We start from the raw sequence: 19720 nt of genomic DNA on the forward strand, positions 1-19720 counted from the left end.
ATAGAAATAGTCTTTTTTTTTTTTTTTTTTTTTTCCTCCCCTTGTGTTTCTGTCTTTCTCTTACCTTCACATCTTCAAACAGAGAGGAGCGCTTTGCATTTGGTCATCATTACTTCCGTCCGCATGAAACACATCATTCCCCTTCTCGAAAGTTCTATCACAATGAGCTCTTCCGGGTGCCGTTGTATGAAATTATCCCCTTAGAAGCTGTGGTGGGAACGTGCTGTGTTCTTGACCTGTACACCTACTGCAAAGGTAAGGAGACTTCATGGGATGAGAAATTAAATATAACACACCTTTCTAATAAATTGGGAAGTACGCTAGGGTAATTAACGCTGTAAAAAGGCCATAGCCAGTGTTTACAGGGTATTGGAGCTGAGGAAGTGCTATTGCTTTAGCACTAGGACAGTGATTTCTGTTTTAAGAGGGCCCGTACTAAAGAGGCAGAAGTTGGGTGGGATTGTGTTGGGCAGGGAAGAGAAAGTGATGACAGCTGAGTACAGTTTTTCTAAAAGTTTGGATAGTATTTGATGAGACTATACAAGTTTTCCTCTTAAATTAAACCAGCAGTGTGTCCACTATTGCAATTCTGAGTAAAGGAAAACAGACAAGAACGCGTGCCATCTCACTGAACAGCTCTGACACGGCGTGTGGCTTGGTCTTGTTCTCCTGTACCGTGTATTTCCTCTTGAATCTAATTCACATTTTTTCCTGCATGCTTTGTTTTGAAACCGCAGGGAGGCCAAAAGGGGTGAAGGAGCAGGATGTATATATTTGTGATTACCGCCTTGATAAATCAGCTCATCTCTTCTACAAGATCCACCGGAATCGTTACCCTGTCTGCACCAAGCCCTATGCCTTTGACCACTTCCCCAAGAAACTCACACCCAAGAGAGATTTTTCAGTAAGTGCTTGTTCTCTTAGCTTCCTTACTTTTTACTAGAAGGCTGGACATATTTTTGGAAAGTCCCTGGCTCTCTGTTTATGAATGAAGCTTGGTAAACTGAAAGAAGCTGACACACAAGCATACACAGTCTGGATTAAAAGTTGCCTGGAAAGAAAGCTTGGAAAGTAAAATTGAGTGTGGCCAGAGAATATGCAGTTCAAAGGCAAACAGGTGTTGAACGAATGGTGGTGTATAAGTTTAGAGATTGTGATTTCGGACTGAAATCTAGATGCTAATTTCATTTAACTCACTCCTGAGTGAAGGAAATCTTAAAACTCACTTTTTGGTCGTTGTTCTGCAGCTGTAAAATAATTGTGCATGGTTTAGAGAATCACACAATGTAGTCCAGCGTGTGTTTGTTACCCTGTCTGTGTCAGGCTTTCTTTCCTTTGGTGTAATTACTCTGTGTCTTAATCAATTTGCTTCAGAAATGGTTTTCAGCAGTACCGTTGAATTGTGATTCCCAAGACAGAAAAGCTGTATTTTCCTATTTCCATTTCCCTACTCTATCAAATGACCTACTGTTTACTTCATGTCTGTAATTAACACTGAAAATGGATGTCTTATGCAAAAAAGAGCAGACAGGCAGCAAAATCAGAGAGTACAGTTCCCCTAACGTCCTCCATCTGAATATCTGTTTGTCTCACTGTCTCGTTTTCCCCTGTTCGGTGGAAGTAGCAGCTCTGCGTTGCGCATGTCCTCCCACAGAACTGCTTTGTCTCTGAGCACAGAGGTATCAGATCTGGCACATCTTTTGCAAGGAAGCGCTCCTCTGCCTGCAAGCAGAGAGATTTTTGTAGTGAGTGCAGAAGTGGTTCCAGACTTCTGCTGTGCAGAAAGCAAAGTTGATTTTTATCGTGATGGTCTGTGCCTTGAAATTTATTTAGAAGATAGGAAGGATCAGATAATAAGTCTGGCTCTAATTTCTCCTTATTGCTTGATTATGCCATCTCCTTTGAGTTCATCTGATGTGCGAGATACGCCAGCCACGCACTGGCATTTCCAAAGCATCGGTTAGGGGGGTCCTTATTAATACTTCCAGAATATTTGATAAACCAGTGCTTTCTTCAACTGCAAATTTTATTTGGTATTAACCATAATCTTTATTATTGTTACAGCCTCATTATGTACCAGACAACTACAAGAGAAATGGAGGCAGGTGAGTCTTAACCTCCCAGATTGCTTATTGGGAAGAGATGAGATAACCCTGTTTGTTTGTCAAGTGTCCACTCTTCTTCCTACCCGTTTCCCCTGGGTGCTGCAGAAATAGTAAGCTTAAATTATTTAAAGCAATCCTCTAAACTTTCAAAGAGTTAAAGGGGAACAAGTGAGGGCGGGATGCAGTATAAAAGCAGCCTTCGCATTCCTTAATAATGTGTGTAAGGAAGAGTACAGAACCGTTTTGGAAGTTAGCAAAAGCAGCTAAACGTGGGAGATGGCAGAGCCCAGGACAAGAGCACCCAGCCTCCCTGCACGAAGGGGGGTGGGATTCCTGAACAGACCCCCGGTGTTGGCATCGTGGTAACAGCCAGGGCCACTGCACTCGCTCGGGTCTGTTCGAGACTTAAAAAATATACCCATGAAGAGCCATGACTATTGCAGAAAAACATCAGTTAAGTGCTGAGCTCCGCTCTTTTGGAAAATAAAAAGCTTTACAACTGGAAATAAAAATGCAGTTTGTTTTTCAAGGACTGCATTTGATGTTATGCAAGCAAGGTTATAGGAGCGTAGCCTCCCGTAGGTAGGAACTGGTGGGTGTGAACGCATGTATTAAGTCAAGTGACTGAAATTCCAGAAAACCCTCTACCTGCTGAGAAGTCCTGGGCTCACTAGTAATTGGTGAGTGTCTGAAAGACTGTGGTATTTAAACCCTTCTTTTCCTGCTAGATCGTCCTGGAAAACAGATCGCTCAAAACCACAGATTAAAGACTTAAACCAAGAAGAAGATTCACTTCCACTTATTGAGGATGTATTAGGAAACCAAGAGCAAAGTTCAAGCGAGATACCTAGCCTGGAGGAGCCAGAAAAAGAGGCAGTCTCTGGTGAGACCTGTGAAACTGATAAAAAGGTGGAAGAAAGCAATTCTGACACAAGGCAGCTGTGCACTCCAGAGGAAAGGCGGAATATTCAGAGAGAGAGACTTAATCAAATCCTGCTAAACCTCCTAGAGAAAATCCCAGGGAAAAACGGTGAGATTTTATGCGATGATTGCACAATAGCATTTCTAGCAAAACCAGGTTTGTTTTCGGCTCACTGCAGACCGTATCGATAAAATAAATGTTTTTGTCTGAATTTCTCGCTAGTGGACATCATTAATAGTTAGTTTTCTTTGGAGCAGCGTTTTCTTTTGCAACAGTAGCAATTTCCACTAAATCCAAATGAAGCATCTTTTGACTGACGCTGCGTTTTGTATAACATTTTTAGTAACCACAAAAACTTTACTGGAGACAGATTCCCCCCCACACACCAGTCTGTGTTCACAACTGAGAAATCTAACAGACAGGCAAAGAAAGACTGAAGAGAATCTGGAAAGTCTTTTTTGACCTTTAATGAGCTTTCCATTGGGTTCTAAGTAACTTCTGTGTAGAATAAGGGTACGGTGGTTGCACTGGTTGAGTATGTCTCTGCTTTTAATTAAAGCCTAGGCTGAGCTCTGTCCGGTCTCTTCCATGTTCTGGGAGTTAGTGCAAAATAATCATGGACTTGTAGAATAATTTAGGTTGGAAGGACCTTTGGAGGTCATCTGTCCCAAACATGACTCAAAGCAGGGCTAACTTCAGACTTAAATCAGGTTGCTCAGCACCTGATGCTCAGCTCAGGTTGCCTTGTTTTGAATAACACGATGGGTGGAAGCATCCTGGAAAGAACCGTGAATAGGGGAACGGGGAAACTGTTACTGGTTTCGCCTTCTTTTACCAAAAGGCTGTGGTCTGTTGCAGCTATTGATGTCACTTACTTGCTGGAGGAAGGATCAGGAAGAAAACTGAGGCGGCGCACGCTCACCATCCCAGAGAGCAGCTTCAGGAAGTGACGCCACGAGAGCAAGCTGTGGTCTGGAGTCTGCTACAAGGTCTGCTGAGGACTGAGGGCAGGAGCCCAACTTCCTCCGTACCAGCCAAGGAAAAGAGGGCAGCAGAAAACTGACAAATATACAAACAGTTAGCACTTAGATGTCTGGGTTGGCAGGTTGCCCTGCCCTGCTCTGCAGTGCTCTTATGGTGTGTGTGTTGTTGGGCGTGCCTTGTATTGATGTTAGGTACTGAGAAAAACCTCGTGGTTATTGTCCAGGATGGTCAAATTTAATTTATTTTTGCTTGATATTCCCACTCAGAGGAAAAAAATAAAAAAAAAAAAAATTAAAAAATGGGGAGGTAAGAAGGATAAGGACTGACTTTCTCTGATGAGAATGTTCCCCATGTTCACCAATTAACCTGTGATTGTAGAAGATACTGTTGGCACCACCATGGTCCATGCCAGTGAATGAAATCCAGATGGGAGGGTGAAGGCCCAGTGGCTTAAAGTTAAAGGCTGCCCCGAAGTTGTGGCCTCTGATTTGCACAAGTTCCAAGAAGAGAGAAACGTACCCAAACGTGCGAAAGGTTCACCGTGGAACGGCCAGTGCACACATGTACCTTTGGTCTGTGACAAGGAGAAACTTCCAAAGTCACCTTGGAGCAAAGCAGGAGTTGGCTGGTTGAGGCACTTGTTCTGCGTCGTAGAGGGGGGAGGGAGCGGGGTGTGATTTTTTTCACTTTTTTCTGCAGAGAAATTTTATAAAGCAAGTCAAATCCTGACAACCCCATTGCTGTTGGTTTTTTTGATAAGCTGTGGTTCTTGTGTGTCTAGTGTGTTGTGCAAATTAAAATCTGTTAAAAAGAAAAAGGAAAAAAAACAAAAAAAAAAAAAGGAAACCTTCACTACATGAACCGTCAAGCAGTATTCAGAGCGAGTATTTGTTGTGAACTGTAGAATATATCAACTGCTAACACTATTCTTGTGTTCTGGTTGTACAGCTTAAAATGTCCGTCTCTTAAATTAAGAGACAGTGTATCTCGCACCGCCCTCTCTCTCTGCCCTGATGAAAAGTATTATTCCCGAAAGCAACAGCCGAGGCACTGATTTCTCACTGCATGAGGTTGCGACTGCCGTAGCGTTCCAGGAGCCGGTGCTGCCGCAGGACCCCCTGTGCCGCCCCCGACGACCTTCCCCGCGCGGAGCCACGACGCTGTCGCCTGTCTCCGGGCCAGGGCCAGGCTGTGGCAAAGGGAGGGGGTGGTCAGCATACGCTGCCCCTTTAAAATGGCTTTGCTTTTTTGTCTTTCAGACGTACATATGCATATACAGTCCTGTTTTAGATGTTCTTATAAGAAAACCAGTTTTTAATGTGCCAAGTTGTATATATCTGCTGCGTGGATGTAAAGCAATACAGTAGTTACATGTTCCTTTTTAATGGACCAAGCTTGTCCTAATGTACATTCTTGTTATTATTATAATTATTTTACTCTTAGTGGAACATGACTCATTCCATTAACTTTTATGTGTTGATTTAAAAAGAAAAAAAAAAAAGAAAGGAAAAAACCCTTTGAGAAAAAATATTTTATTAAAAAAAAAAAAGAAATAAGAAAATAGTTTGGAATATTTTCTTACTGTAGAGAAGCACTGTACAGTACCAGGAACCCTGAGTATAAAATACTCGTGCGTGTAGTAGGAATATCGCATGTCCAAAATCTTGAGTTGTCTCATTTAGTTTAAAACAGAAATCATTGTCTCAAATGGTGTTAAACACTAAAAAAGTTTTTAAAAAATAAAGTGCGTACAGAAGCGAGACACTAGCTCTGTCATTTTATCTTTCTTTTGTTGAAAGACTAAACAAAATGTTTTTTAGACAATCAAATGTTAGGTAAGTGCAAAGAATTGTTTTTCTTACTGGTGTAGAAATTAATGACTTTTTTTATTTTTCGGTTATTTTATAATAATGAGAAGACCAGTGTGTCACCAGGATCGCTGTTTTAAGACCAGGAAGCACTACATTATTGCAAATAGATATGAACTCTTAGTCTGCATGGGTGTAGGCTGTGTGATTGCTGAAAATAAATGCTGCTAATATATTTCCTTTTTACAAAGCATATCTAAATAGATCATTGTTTTGATGTTAATCTTTGTAAATTATGTATTACCAATTTTAACATTGGATGTAATTGCATAAAAAGCCTGCATCTCAATCCTGAGAGAGTCTAGTATTAAATGGAAAATCTTTTCCTATCGATGACTTGTGGGGTTTTCTTTGACATGGCTTCGATTCTCTTTTCTTTTCTTGCCTCTGTCTCAGCCGCTCCTGTTGTGTCCTGACTCTCGCAGCCGCTTTTCCAGGGCTGTTGTCCTGCCTCTTTCAAACCGCCCGACGGGTGATGGCATCTTGCGAGGATTTAATTTGCTGCTGCTGGTTCCCCCGGTCAGACCTTGGCAGGAGGGGTGATGGCAGCGGTGCAGGCGGGAGTGTCGGCACAGACGGCCGCTCTTGGGTAGTCGGGGGGGGGGGACGGCGGGTAGAGAATGGCAGGTCATTGCGTGAACCAGTAAATCTACACATCCCGTGCCTGTTGCCAGCACGTAACTCCGGTACCCAGGGGATTGCTCCCTGCCCGCACAGACAGCGGCTGCGGTTCTGTCGGCATCTCTCCACGGCAGCGCGTGGGCACGGCTGGCGGCAGGCGGCTGCACGTCGCACAGACCCCTCCGGTAGCAGAAAGGCAGGTAAGTGTGAGAGGCTGAGGGGCGTTCGTGAGCCCCATCACGTCCCCTCATCCCACCCTCATCCCACAGCGGGACGTGAGGAACACAGACCTGGGGAAGGTTGTGCCCCTTCAGCTTTGCCGGGGCTTCGCCAGCCTGATGCTCCCTCCCGTCCCCTCTCAAGGGTGGCACCAAGGAGATCCAAGACAGTCTGGCAAATCCTTCAGGGTTTAAACTTCCTTGGGTTCCAAAGCAGTTTCTGGGAGTCAGTTTGGTAACTCTGCGTTGGGCACCCAGGAATGAAGTGGCTTCTTGATGCCCACCCCCATCCCCTTTTAATTTGCCTTTTTCCATTTCCTCGCCTGAACCTGTGGGCATTAAACCTGCCCTGTTTGACTCACACACTTGTTCTTTTTAAACTAGAGGTACCACGCCAAGGATTGCAGTAGGGATTTTTATTATTGAAATAATTTGAAAAAGCACCTGGATTCATCTCCTGCCAACTTGACCCCATTTCAGAGTCCAGAGGCAGCTGTGGAATTCAATCAAACCTACTTAAGACAAGCCAACTAACACTCCCATTAAGATATAACGTCCCTCGTCTGAGAGTAAAAATTCCAGGGAGAGAAATGAAAAGAGGAACAGACCAGGAGAGCGGCTCTCTCCTCGGAGCAGAAGCCAGTGGGAGCTGGAGGATGAACTGGGGCCGTAGGAGAGAGCACTGGTGCAAAGGCTGCCGCCAAGGCGAGCTGCTGTTGCCTTGTGGCCCTTCGCTGGCTATTCCAGTATGCCCGTGGTTCCCTTTTACTGGGGCACCCAGTACGAAATGCAACCAGCGGGATCTATGGTCACAAGCAATAAGAAAAACTTGGAAAAAAAATACAAGGCATCCAGTCCCTACGGAAAGCCTGTGTCTTGGTAAAAAGATCAGTTTAACTGAAATAACCACATAACACAAACCTCCCCCGGTGCCGCGCAGCTCCCACCCCGACACTTCCCCAGGGTGATTTCTGGCTCCCCATGGCTGGTACCGGGTGGTGCTGTGCCCAGTGCTGAGCACCGGCACGGCCCCGGCTCCCCCCGCAAGAGCATTTACTGGCCAAAGACGCAGCAGCAGCCCGGGCCACCCACACAGGGACGGGCCACGTGGCCACTGCCAGCCCCCCCCGGCCACCATGATCCATTCACACACAGCGGCACGTGAGTCACAACCTTTATTCCCAGCTTTTTTCCTCTGGAATAAGCTCATTCCTGTGGTTGCAAGTATTTACAGAGTGCTGGGGCCGGCCCGGGCCACCAGCCCTGGCCACAGGGCAGAGCAGGGCACGTGGAGGTGGCGGCGGTGGCAAGACACAACGGCAAGGAGACGACATACAGGGCTGTGGTACCACGCAGGGACAGGACCCTTCCCTCCCGGCACAGGCGTGGGCAGCAGCTGAGGAAACACGAGCGAGAGCAGCTCCCGAGCGGGAGCCGCGGTGAAGTGCCAGCAGGTCTGCGGGGACGGGCACGGCGGTGGCTCGGGGGACGCACCCGCGGCAGACGGTAACGTCATGCAAACAACAGCAGCGACGGGCACCAGGGCAGCGTCCCCTGCAGAACTGCCAGCCCCAGGGTGGTGAAGCCCCAAAGGCGGTGAAGCCCCAAATGTGGTGAAGCCCCAAAGGCGGTGAACAGGCAGCAGGAGATGGTCCTTCCCGGAGGTGGCACCTGTTTCAGCAAGCACAGCCGCTTCCTCAGGTCTCCTCCGCCTCCTCACAAAATCAGGGATGTGTAACCGACAGGAACTAGGCCAGTGCTGTTTCCATGGCAGCAGCAGATCCAGTCTTCATCCACGGTAGAGAGCAGCTGCAGGATGTCCCCTTTCTGGAAGCTGAGGTGACCATCGGCGGTGCCCGTGTGGTCGCAGAGTGCCCGCACTGCCCTGCACAACAAGCACCGTCGCAGACCGGCCGCCCGGGACCCCAGGTACCACCGAGCGGGGCCCCCACGGGGCGCGGGGCAGGTGCTGATGCCCAGTGTGGGGCCGGCGACCCCAGGCAGAGCTGCCAGTGGACATGACCAAGAAGCCACATCACCAAAACCGTCCCACCGAGCAGCCCCCGGGAGCAGCCACGGAACAAGAGCGGCTCCGGCACAGACACGGCGGCGAGGCCTGGGCAGGAGGGAACCAGAGCCAGCGAGCGCGGCATGGCCCCACCATTCGCCCCCTGGGCTTGCTCGGACAGATGCCGGACCACCGCGGCTTTCCTGACACTTTGGTCAGAGCTGCCACAGGGTTGCTCCAAACAAGCCACTACAAATCCAGAAAGCACGCAAGAGAAAGAAAACGCTCAAAATTCCCCCAAAAAATGTCTGGGAAAACAACTGAGCACAGCTAGGCAGAGACAGAGGTTCACCCACAGCTCAGCAGATGGGGAATCCCGAGGGGAGCAGTCTGGGTGCAAGTCGGCACCAGCGAGCGACGCAAGCGTGTCCCTCAGGGCTGTCTGGGAACAGCCCCCACCCAGGAGCGTCCACCACCAGCCCCCAGCCCCAAGCACCCCGTGCCCTGCGTCACCTGCGGGGCTGGGCCGAGTCGGGCACGATCCTCGCTGGCTGCTCCTGAGCGTGGGTCTTCTCGGAGGCCAGCCCCTTCACCGCCACGGCCAGCACACGCGCGCTGGGGGACAGCCAGCTAGAAGGTCTCCTGCCACAAAGCAAAGGAAGCCACAGGCCCCTCTGGAAATCCTGCTCAGACCGTGCTGGTGACCTGGGAGCTGACAAGGGCACCACCAGGCACCACCGAGCCTCCACCACGAGCTCCCGCTGCTCTAAGGGATGGATGGGACACAGGGCCGGAGCAGGTGGGACACGCGCTAAGCCCCGGAGCGCCGCATTTGTGTGGATAAGGGGCAGGACAAGACACCCCGTGAGGCCGGCCAGCCCCACGGACGTTCTCCCTCCACTGCCAGGGAGAAAACCCCTTCCTCAGCACACGCCGCTTCCCCCCCCGCCTGCCCAGGCTGGGTCTTACCTGGATCTGGTGGAGACGGTGACAGGACCAGCAGGGAAGCTCCTGGCAGAGGGGCTGCTGGCTCCAAAGAGCCGGCCCAGCCAGCCGCCCTTGCTGGGGCCGGGGGGACCACCTGCCGCCTCCAGGTCAGAAGGTGCCGCCCGGCTCCGATTCGCACCAGGCTCTGGGGCAACAGCCAGGGGTTTCTCTCCGGCAACAGGATCATCTGGCTTGGTGGGTGCTGCAGCTCCAGCAGGCAGGACGAGGTCTTCAGGGGAAGAGGTGCCGGAGGTGTCAGCGCTGCTGGTGGGCTTGGGACCGGAGAGTTGAGGGACAGCTTTGGTCTGAAGGAGCTGCAGCTCCGTGCCTCGAGGCTCATTCACGGACGTTTGGGGTCGCACAGCCTGGCCGGGGCTGGAATCCCCCGCAGCCGTCCGCAGCTTTGTCCACCAGACAAAGGGGAACTTTTCCTTGCTAGGAGCGGCGTAAACCCTGGAGGCCTGGCTCAGCTGGCCCCACCAGCCACCGAGGCCAGCCCCAGCCCCCCCAGGGCCCACCGCGGGCCTGTGGGTCTCCGGGGAGCTGTCTGCTCCCAGGAAAGTGCGACTGAGCTGGTCGCCCCAGCGCAGCACGTGCTGGAAGGTCTGCTGCAAGGCAGCCCCCACCTGAGGGGCCGGGAGCAGCCCACGCACGGCTGCTGGCAACTGGGACCTTGTGCCACCTTCTGCCCTCCCCAGAGTATCGGGGGGGGTCTCATTGCCCAGGCTCGCCCCTGCAGCGCTGCTTTGCCCCTCCAGGGCAGGCTGCACAGCCCCTCGAGCCCGAGCAGAGCGACGGGCAGGAGACAGAGGGGACTCCAGCTGACGGGACAAGGGTCTTACATCCACGGAGAGGTGGTGGTGTTCAAAGAGCAGGTCAAGGTGGAAAGTCAGCACCGAGAGGGGCTGGATGAGCAGCAGCAGTTCATCAGCGAGGTGGGGAAAGGGGCCTTGGCTCAGGGCGAAGAAGGCCATGGGTGAGTACAGCACAGAGATCACACCTAGGAGATACGGACGGCTGCAAAACGCGCTGCCCTGGCCCACGCGCCCTCCCCGGGCCAGCTGGTCTGCCCTGACAGGTGAGGCAAGCTTCTGCTGAGAGCTGTCTGTGCTGAAGCTGCCCCACAGAAAACGATGCCCTTCTCCACCACAGAAATCCCAGCCAAGCACTGGGGGGGCGGAACAGGTGTGGGATTATCAGCCTGGCAAGCAGGAGAGGGCTTGGGTGGGGAGTTTCTGGGCACCGTGTCCTTACCTGGGCTCCTCTGCAGGTGAGAGATCCACAGCTCCAGCTGCTTAGTGCTAAAACAAGGCCAAGGGAACCCACGTCAGAGCTGCTGCAGCTCCTGCGACCTGCCACAGCGGCAAGGACAGCCGGGGCCAATACTCACTTCAAAAGGCCGAGGACGAAGGCATGAAACTTCTGCCTGGTGCTGCCAAGGGGGGCCAGCCCGGCCACGTGCCAGCACAGGGAGTGGAGAGAGCGGCTGTTGGGGCCTGCGGAACACACAGCACAGGCAGTCACGGCTCGGGGCGCGCATCCTCCCCCAGCCCAGGCTGGAGAAGGAGATGCCAGCCTCTCCAGGAGCAGGTTCCTCACACTGACCCATCTTCACAGAGGCTTCCACCACGCTCCAGGGGGAATTCTTCCTCTGGCCTGTGATAACATCCTTCTGGAACGGCTTCAGCCCGTCCTCCACCAAGGCATAGAGCGCAGGGCAGAGGGTGTGCAGCAGCAGATAACCCACATCTGGGCTGAGCCGGCTGTCGCCCAGCTGCGCCTGAGGAAGGGAGGGGAACAGCAGCACCTGACCCCGAGCCGGCAGGGAGGGGTGGTGGGATGCTCCTGCTGGAGCTCCCAAGGCCCACACAGCGTGCCCTCGCCCCTGCCCACCCCGCCCGGGCAGACCCTCGGCCCAGACCCCCACCTTCTGCACCAGGTTCCGTGCAGTGCTGAAGTGGGCGATGATCTTATCCACGGCGACGCTGACGGCGACCAGCAGTGCTGCGGGGCGACAGAAGGGAAGGAGGTGTCAGCGCGGCACCGACCCACGGGCGCGGGGCTGCCGGCACCGCACCGGCCACGGCTACAGCGAGCGGCAGCTCCGCACGCTGAGGCTGGAGGAGCCGGGGAGGAGCGGGCAGGCGCAGGGTGCCGGAGCATCCCAGGCTGTTGCCATGGGAACCTGCAGGGATGAAGGACCCGCCGTTTCCAAGGGGACAAGGCCAGGATGCTGCAGGACGCCGGGGCGGCCCCGATCCCCAGACCCACAGCACCATCTGTCGAGGGCCCGGCGGCGCTGCCCGCCCCTGCCCCTCCCCCCCCGGGGCCCCCCGGCGGCGGGGCCGGACCGGGGGCTGCCCGCTGCCGAGGGGGCTGCCCGGTACCGGGGGGGCTGCCCGGTCCCCTCCCAGGGGCGTGCCCGCTCCCGTCCCGGGGCGCTGCCCGCTCCGCTCCCGGTGGGGTGTCCAGTCCGGTCCGGTCCGGTCCGCCCCCGGGGGGCCGTTACCTTTCTTCTGCTCTGCGCGGGGCCGGCGGGCTCCCTCCGTGCTGCCCCCGCCGGGCCGGGCCGGGCCCAGGGCGGCTCCCGCGGCGGGCGGCGAGGGCCTGGCTGGAGACAGCGGGGCGGCGGGGTCAGGGCGGCGGGGCCGGGAGGCGGCGGGGCCGGGGGGCGCGGCCCGGGGCCCGGTGCTGCGGGAGGCCCAGGCTGCGCCCGCCCCGTCACCGGCCGCACTCACCGCAGGCAGCGCCGGGGCCGGGCCCGGCCGGGCCGCGCTCGCCCATGGGGCCGCGGCGAGCCGAGGGCAGCGGGCGGGGCCGGGCCCGGGGCAGCCCCGGGAAGGGGCAGGGCCCAGCCGGGCCCGGGGGCAGGGCGAGGGCGGCGGGGGGGGCGGGGGAGGTGCCGCCTCGGCGGGGCCGGCCCGGCCGCGGCCAGGGAGGGAACGACCGGGGCAGCTCCGGGGGCCGCAGCCCCCGGCACCCTCCGGCCGATGTGTTCCCCCCCGGCTCGGCCGCACCCCCAGCACCCCCCGGCCATACCCCCCCGCCCGTGCGCCCCCCCCAGCCTGGCCGCAGCCCCCGGCCCGTGTGCCCTGCCTGTGCTTGGCCACAGCCCCCCGCACCCCCAGGCCATGTGCCCCCCGGGTTCGGGCGCCCCCCCGCACAGCACGCCCCAGGGCTCCATTCATGCCGGCTCACCCGCAGCTGCCGCACGCACCCCCCTGCCCGCAGCCCCCCGGGGGTGACAGCCCCACACCCACCCCGCAGGGCACCCCGACCCTTACCCTCCTTGCAGGGCTCGTCTCCTCTCAGCACCGTCCCTGGCACCCAGGGGTCTCCACCGGGGTCCCCGAGCCTCCAAACCGGGGTCCCCGCGTCGCGGGCAGAGCCCAGCCCAGTCCCTCCTGGAAGGCAGCTCCGTGGCGGCAGCCCCCCGTCCTCCGTGTCCCCCGGCTGTCCCTCCGCAATGGGCTGCAGCGCAGGCGGGGACCTCCTCCTCTTCAGCTGGTGGCTGTCCGTAGGTGCCAGCACCTGTCCCCCCAGGGGCGCGGGGGGCAGCCAGCCCGAGCCGCCACCGCCCGCGGCCATCTCGAGGGGCGCAGAGGGGTGCTGAGGCGCCGCCGGCTCTGCCCGCTCGCCCCCGGGGTGGCCCTTGGCCTTGGCGGCACTGCGGTACCGCAGCTCCTTGAACGTCGTCACCTCCCTCTGCTGCGAGCTGGGGGGTCGCGCCGGCCAGTCGTGCTGGGGCTGGGCTGGCTCCTGGCCCGTGGCCCCCGAGAGCAGCTCGCTGGCGGGGGGCAGCTCCGTGTCGGGCGAGAATACGATCAGCCAGTCGCTCCGGTCAGCCCTGGCCTGGGCAAGAGCAGGCCCGGCGGCGTTCCTCTTCCTCTTCTGGGCGAGCTCATGGAAGGAGGTGATGGTCTTCTTGCCAGCATCCCTGCAGAGGTCACCGGCGCCGGGCTCCGGCAGCCGTGCGGGCAGGGGCGGCTGCTCTGCTCGGTGCCCGCTGAGAACCTGCAGCCGCCTGCGGGGCCGGGGGGGCACGGGTGGGGGGAGGCTGCCAGCCCGGGGCCGTGGCTCAGGAGCCCTGCTCCCAGCGGGATCCCACCGCCCTGGCGCAGGTGGTGCCGCAGGCGCAGCGCCAGGGGCAGGGAGGGGGTTGCAGTTAGGGTCTAGGTCAGCGCAGGTGCTGGTGGTCTCCTGCACTGCCACGCTGGGAGAGGTCTCATCGCACTGGAAGTCGAGGGAGCTGCCACTGCAGAGGCTGTCCGGGCTCTCTCTGGCCAGGGTGCCAGGTCTCTGGAGTGCCAGGGGGTTGAGGTTGGCATCTCTTCCATCACATGTACCACCCTGGTCAGCCAGCGACCCGCCATCCCGGGTGTCTTCTGTGGGAACGACGACGGGCTGATTTTGGGGACTGGGACTCTTCTCTGGGGAACTCCTTGCAGTACACAGAGACCGGGGAGTCATCCAAGCTGAAATCCGAGCAGCTACTGACAGAGGAGGAGGAGGAGGAGGAGGCCAGATCACAAGGGGAAGCCACCTCCTCCCCAGCATGCAGGCAGGGGAAATCCTCTTGAGCCACCTGGTTCTGGAGACCCAACGTCACCGGCTGCTGGGTATGGGATGCGCAGCACCGGCATTTCAAGGAGGGATTGTTGGAATTGGCATCCACCTGCTCGCAGTTCTGCGGGCAGGCGCTGCAGCCAGTCTGGTCTTCTCCACCCATGGAGCCCGAGGTCTCCTGCAGCTCCGGGTGCCGGGAGAGGTGCAGCCCCAGGGAGATGTGCTGCAGATGGATGTGGTTGAGGTTGCACAGCAGGCCTTTCTTCGGAGCCAGCATGATGCTGCCTCGCTGGTCGTGCCGGGGCTCCTCCGAGAGCCCCCCAGCTCCCCTCAGACCATGCAGCCCCCTGCAAACACCAGACACCCTTCAGTCGGCGGGGGGGCGGCGGCAGCGCAGACCCACCGAGGCACAGGGCAGGGCGAGGGGACAGCAGTGACCTTGCAGCAGCCGCCCGGAGCAGCGCCAGGGCCGGGGGGCTCGCAGCCGGGAACGTGCCCAGCGGGGGGGGCTGCCCCACGGCGCCCTGCCACGCTCGGGGCTGCCCGGCCGGGGCGGGGGGGCTTCTGCCGGCTGCACCCCGAGCGCTGCGAGGGGCTCCGGGGCTGGATCCCCTCTGCCGGGCGCCAGCCCCGGGAGCATCTCCCAGGTGCCGTTCAGGAGAAAACGCCCGTGAAGCCTCAGCCGGGGCGGGCGGCCGAAGGGCGAGGAGACCCCCGGACCGGGCCCAGCAGCGCGCCGCAGGGCTGGCGGCCGCGCCCCCGCCCCCCCCCCCCCGGCCACGGGCAGCGACCGGGCACCCCGGCCCCGCGATGAGGCGGGGGTGCAGCCGCCCCTTCCCCTCCGCCCGCCGGGCCCCCCCCCGCCCCGCTCACCTCGTCGCGCTGCGGCGGCGAATGCGGCTGCCGGGAGGGAGGAGCCCCAGCCCCGCCGCCGCCGCCGCCCCGCCCGGGAGCCGCCCCGGTCCGCCCCTCCCGGGAGCCAGCAGGGGCGGTGCTGCGGCCCGGACCGCCCCCGGGACCGCCGCGGGGCTGGCACCACCTCCCGCCCCGGCCCCCGCAACACCCGGCAGCGACGCACCCCGCAATAACTTATGTTTATTGACACAAAGGCTGGCGGTGACCTACAGCCCCCCAGCCCCATCACACCGACCACAAGCTGCACCCGGACCCCTGCCCAGGGCAGGAGACCCGCGGGGGCAGGGCGGGCAGGGAACAGCTCCAGGCAAGGGGGCAAACCGCCCCCGGGCCCTCTCCGTCCCAAGCCAGGCCCACCATCACTTCTGCCGCTTGTAAATCTTCCGAGCTAAGCCAAGGAAGATCTCCCTGGCAGGCGGTTGGCGTGCTTTTCGATCAGTTCCTGCAGGCGCTGATAGCTCTTCTCCTCGTACTCCTGAAAAGCAGCCCTCATGCCCAGGGTATCGTAGAGCTCCTTCACCTTTGCCACCTTCTCGGGCTCCTTACAGCCATAGTTCTCCTGAGAAAACACCAGAACAAGTCAGGTGGAAGCCGCTGCCAGAGCCGCTTGCTCGAAGAGTAGCAGGAGTCACCTTCTCATTGTCTCCTCCTACTAACCACAACCCCCGACCCTCCTCCCAGGCAGGCAGCGGCACAGCGCAGCTACGCAGGGGTGGCAGGTGGCTTTTCAGGTGTACCTTAGGGCACTACGCTCCCTCCACACCCCACCCTCAGGAGGGGAGCCCACACCACCTCTCCCCCCTTGCAGGGGACAGCAAGCCTGGTGGCATTACCTCCAGGATCTGCCTCTGGTCTGGTGTGACCCGACGCAAACACTCCACCACCAGCCAGCTGCACTTGTTGTCCTGGATATCAGTGCCAACCTTCCCCGTCAGCTCCGGGTCCCCATAGCAGTCCAGGTAATCATCCTGGACAAAGATGGCAACAGGTGAGCACCACAACCAGCGTCCTGCAAAAGCCACTGAGGGACAGAGAGCCATCTCTTACCTGGATCTGAAAGAATTCACCCATCTCCAGCAAGATCGCTTTGGCATTGTCGTGCTCCTCCTTACTGTCAATACCAGTCTGAGGAGGGGGGGAAGAAATAAAGCCTTCCAGTCCCTGCCTTCCACCATCACTGCTCCAGTCTCCCAACCCCCCTGCCTTCCTCCTCAGCCTCATACCTCAGGAAGGTTAGGCCCCTCCTGAGGCTGTTTCTATAAAACTCACCATGTACATGGCAGCAGCCACAGGCAGGTAGAAGGAGTAGAATGCCGTCTTGTACTTAACAATTGCCTATACCTGTGGCAGAGGAACCACGCTCGGTGACAAAGCCCAGGCCTTCCCCTCCCATCAGGGCTCTGCAGCTCAGGGCCAGCAGGAGAAGAGCAGCATCTCCCTCCAAACCAGCCCCCACGCTCTGCCAGCGCGAGCAAGGCTTGCCCTGCAAAGCCTGGGAGGCAACAGCAGCGTTTCAGCAAGCCGTTGTCTCTCTTACAGAGCCTGGAAGGGACTGCAAGCAGAGCTGCCCGGCCACAGCGGGGCTGGCATCTCTGTGCCCTTCCGTGTCTTTACCTCTGCTCACTGAAGCGATTCAAATCCACCCGGAAACAGGAGCAGTGATGAGGTCCAGCATCTGCCCGAGCTCAGTCTGGTAGCCAGTCTGAAGAAGGAAAAAAGGCTTTATTCACAGTCCCCCAGGGAAGTCCCACCAGCGCAGTGACAATCCCAAACCCGAGACCCATCCATTTTGGCTCCTCTCAGAGTCTGAAGGAAGGGTGGCATGTCTGGCAGGATGCCCAGGAACTTAAGGAACGGAAAGAGATCCACATGCCATCAAAGATCCAGAGATGACCCAAAGGGAATTCTGTGGGAAGGGGGTGCAGGGGCCAGGCTCACGTGCAAGAAGAGCTCCAGCAGGTGCAGGTAGTAGGGGCGCTCCCCGCAGTACTTCTTCAGCAGCCTGTAGACGGACGACTCAAGGAGGAAGGCATCGTTGATGGCATCCAGCCCGATCCCCTCCTGCAGCGGGAGGGCAGGGAGGTGTCACAAAACACCCTGACCCCACAGGACACCCCCCTTGCACTCCCCCCACACTCAGGGGCCTCCTGACCGCCCTCACCTTCTTGTACCAGCAGAGCTGCCCCCGGCGTGTGAGGGATGCATCCATGATGTCGTCGGCCACCAAGAAAAAGGCCTGGAACTGCAGGAGGACCGGGTCAGGGGGCGGGGGGCCACCTGGCACACCCCCGCGGGCCCCCGGCCGCCCCGGTGCTCACCAGCTCGATGCACCAGCCGACGGCCAGGGCGCAGCGGAGGCTCTCGGGGTCCCGCTGCTCCGGGGCCGCCAGCTCGTGGAAGGCCGCCAGCACCGTCAGCCCGCGGTTGCACTTCCCGCCCGGCGCGTTGTACTCCAGCACCTGCGGGCAGAGAGCAGCGTGCAGCGGGCGGCCCCGGGCCCCCCGCCGGGCCCTCACCCGCCGGGGCCGCCCTCACCTCCTTCAGCCGGGCCACGGCGTCGCCAACCTCCGGGTGCCGCAGGCCACCCTCCGTCAGGTCGCGGACGATCTGGGGGAAGAAGGCCAGGAAACTCCTCCCGCTCGGCCGCCGCGCCCCGCGCCCCGCTGCCGCTCATGGTGACCGAGAGCGCGGCCCTGCCGCCGCTGCCGCGCAGTGCCCCGGGCACCGCGGGCACCCCAGGCCGCCGCTCCGCCCCGGGCCCCGCCGCCCCGCCCCGCCTGGCCGCGGGGCCCGCCGGGGAGCGTAGTGCGGGCCCGCGGGGGCAGGCGCCATCTCGCCGACGCCGGACTGCGGCTCCCGGCGTGCCCCGCGCGGGGGCGGAGCCGGCCGCGGGCCAGGGCTGGCGCCCGCGCTCATTGGCCCGCTCCATCGTATGAGGATGAGCCCAAGGGGGCTGAGCCAGTAGGAGCGCGGGGGGGGCGGGGCTGAGCGGGCGGATTGGCCGAGAGGGCGAATGGAACCAGCGCCTGGCGGGGCGCGGGGGCGCGGCGGGGCGGGGCGCGGCGGGGGCGCGGGGCGGTGCTACGCGGTGGATGGGGGTGCTGTGCGGGGCAGGGGGTGCAGGGGTGCTGTGCGGCGGGGGTGCTGTACAACTTGATGGGGTGCTGTGCAGCTGGGGGGTGCTGTGCGGGGTATAGGGTGCAGGGGTGCTGTGCAGGGTATGGGGTGCAGGGATGCTGGGCAATGTGATGAGGGTGCTGTGCAGCGGGGGGGGTACTGGGGTGCTGTGCAGTGTAATGGGGATGCAAGGGTGCTGTGTAGCTGGGGGGTGCAGGAGTTCTGTGCAGGGTAATGGGGGTGCTGTGCAGCTGGGGGTGCAGGGGAGCAGGGGGTGCAGGGGTGCTGTGCGGGGGAACGGGACATTGCGGGGTAATGGGGAGGCAGATGCCAGGGCGGGTGGTGAAGGGGGGGGCAGCACATGCTGCTGCGTGTGGGTGAGACCCTGGGTGCCGGGGGTCCCTGGCACCCCGCCATCCCCGCAGCTGTCACCCCACTGGGCCAAGGACTCGTGGGGTGGGCGCAGCTCTGCGGGGGCCTCCCAGCTCCATTCCCGTGCCCAGGCTGCTGATTGGCAATCTCTCGTTTATCCACCCTAATCCTCTAATCTCAGTTAAACCCGGTTTAATTAATCTCTGCCTTGTTGCCTGCTAAATCCTCCACCCGCCATTGCCGCAGCCAGGACACGGGGGCTTGGGCAGAATCCCCCCATGCTGCGGCTGGGTGCCCTCGCAGAGCGGGGGGCCAGGCTGCCGGCCCCAGTGCTAAGCTGTGCCCCCCACCCCAGCGTGGGGGCTGCTCTGCCCTGCGGCAGCCCCAGCTGCCTTTGCCCCCTCCCCAGCGCCGGCCGCATCACTGCCCGAGCAGCCGGGCACTGCGGGCAGGGGGCGAATCGTGGCCGGGCATCACACATGCAGGCTGGGATTGTATTTCCAAGAAAATGCTCCTTTTGTGTCCAGCAGCCTCGTGTGCTCTGCTGCATGGCTGGCCAGCCGGGTGGCTCGCTGGCTGGGTAGCTGGCTGGCCAGGCGGCTCGCTAGCCGGCAGAGCCAGGCCCAGGATGCTGGGACAGGGAACTGTTAGCCAACATGCGCTCTTAATCAGGGCTGACTTTGGTGTAATCTAAAATAATCAAATTAGAAAGAAACCGTTAATCAGCTCTGATCTCACCATGTGTCACAGAGCCTAATTCTTGCTGCCGTGGGGCCACCACCGGTGCCCTGCGGGCAGGGGCTGCCCCAGCGATGTAGCCCCCCCGGGTGGGGCTGCTGGTGGGGGGACACAGCGGGGTGGCCCCCTCTGCTCGCACCCTGCCCATGCCATGCCCATGGTGCTGGGGGGGCAGCTGTGCCCCCAGAGCTGTGCCGCAGTGCCGCTTGGGGCTGTGCGCAGCGAGCGCCCCAGCTGCCGTGGCAGGAGCACCCCCAGCCCGTCTCATGCTGCCTGACCTTCATTTAATCTAGTTAATG

General features: G+C 59.0%; 3 protein-coding genes across 6 annotated transcripts in view; 1 reads left to right on the top strand and 2 right to left on the bottom strand.

Annotated features, from left to right (window-relative positions):
• ASH1L (ASH1 like histone lysine methyltransferase) overlaps positions 1-6212 on the top strand; it is a 64257-nt gene extending 58045 nt beyond the window's left edge. For all 4 annotated transcript variants that reach the window (XM_056322512.1, XM_056322516.1, XM_056322517.1 and 1 more), the window contains exons 24-28: positions 83-255; positions 738-904; positions 2065-2105; positions 2834-3135; positions 3886-6212. In XM_056322512.1, the coding sequence (XP_056178487.1) occupies positions 83-255; positions 738-904; positions 2065-2105; positions 2834-3135; positions 3886-3977 (775 nt within the window). In that variant the 3' untranslated portion in view covers positions 3978-6212. The remainder of the gene's footprint in view (positions 1-82; positions 256-737; positions 905-2064; positions 2106-2833; positions 3136-3885) is intronic.
• A 1670-nt stretch (positions 6213-7882) lies between these two features.
• Positions 7883-15227, bottom strand: RUSC1 (RUN and SH3 domain containing 1). Its single transcript, XM_056321922.1, is given in 11 exon segments — positions 7883-8603; positions 9240-9368; positions 9696-10713; positions 10968-11014; positions 11104-11209; positions 11319-11493; positions 11641-11717; positions 12223-12324; positions 12998-14124; positions 14126-14626; positions 15153-15227. Coding segments are annotated over 10 exon segments (3381 nt in total). The 5' UTR covers positions 14557-14626; positions 15153-15227; the 3' UTR covers positions 7883-8434.
• Positions 15228-15358: 131 nt separating this feature from the next.
• FDPS (farnesyl diphosphate synthase) lies at positions 15359-18039 on the bottom strand. The gene is given in 12 exon segments (XM_056321933.1): positions 15359-15603; positions 15606-15753; positions 16028-16162; positions 16242-16319; positions 16464-16531; positions 16804-16839; positions 16842-16896; positions 17133-17255; positions 17356-17436; positions 17513-17653; positions 17730-17826; positions 17828-18039. Coding segments are annotated over 12 exon segments (1053 nt in total). The 5' UTR covers positions 17869-18039; the 3' UTR covers positions 15359-15553.
• Positions 18040-19720: the final 1681 nt, after the last annotated feature.

Source organism: Falco biarmicus, chromosome 19 (assembly GCF_023638135.1).
Source record: "Falco biarmicus isolate bFalBia1 chromosome 19, bFalBia1.pri, whole genome shotgun sequence".
NCBI classification, from domain to species: Eukaryota; Metazoa; Chordata; class Aves; order Falconiformes; family Falconidae; genus Falco; species Falco biarmicus.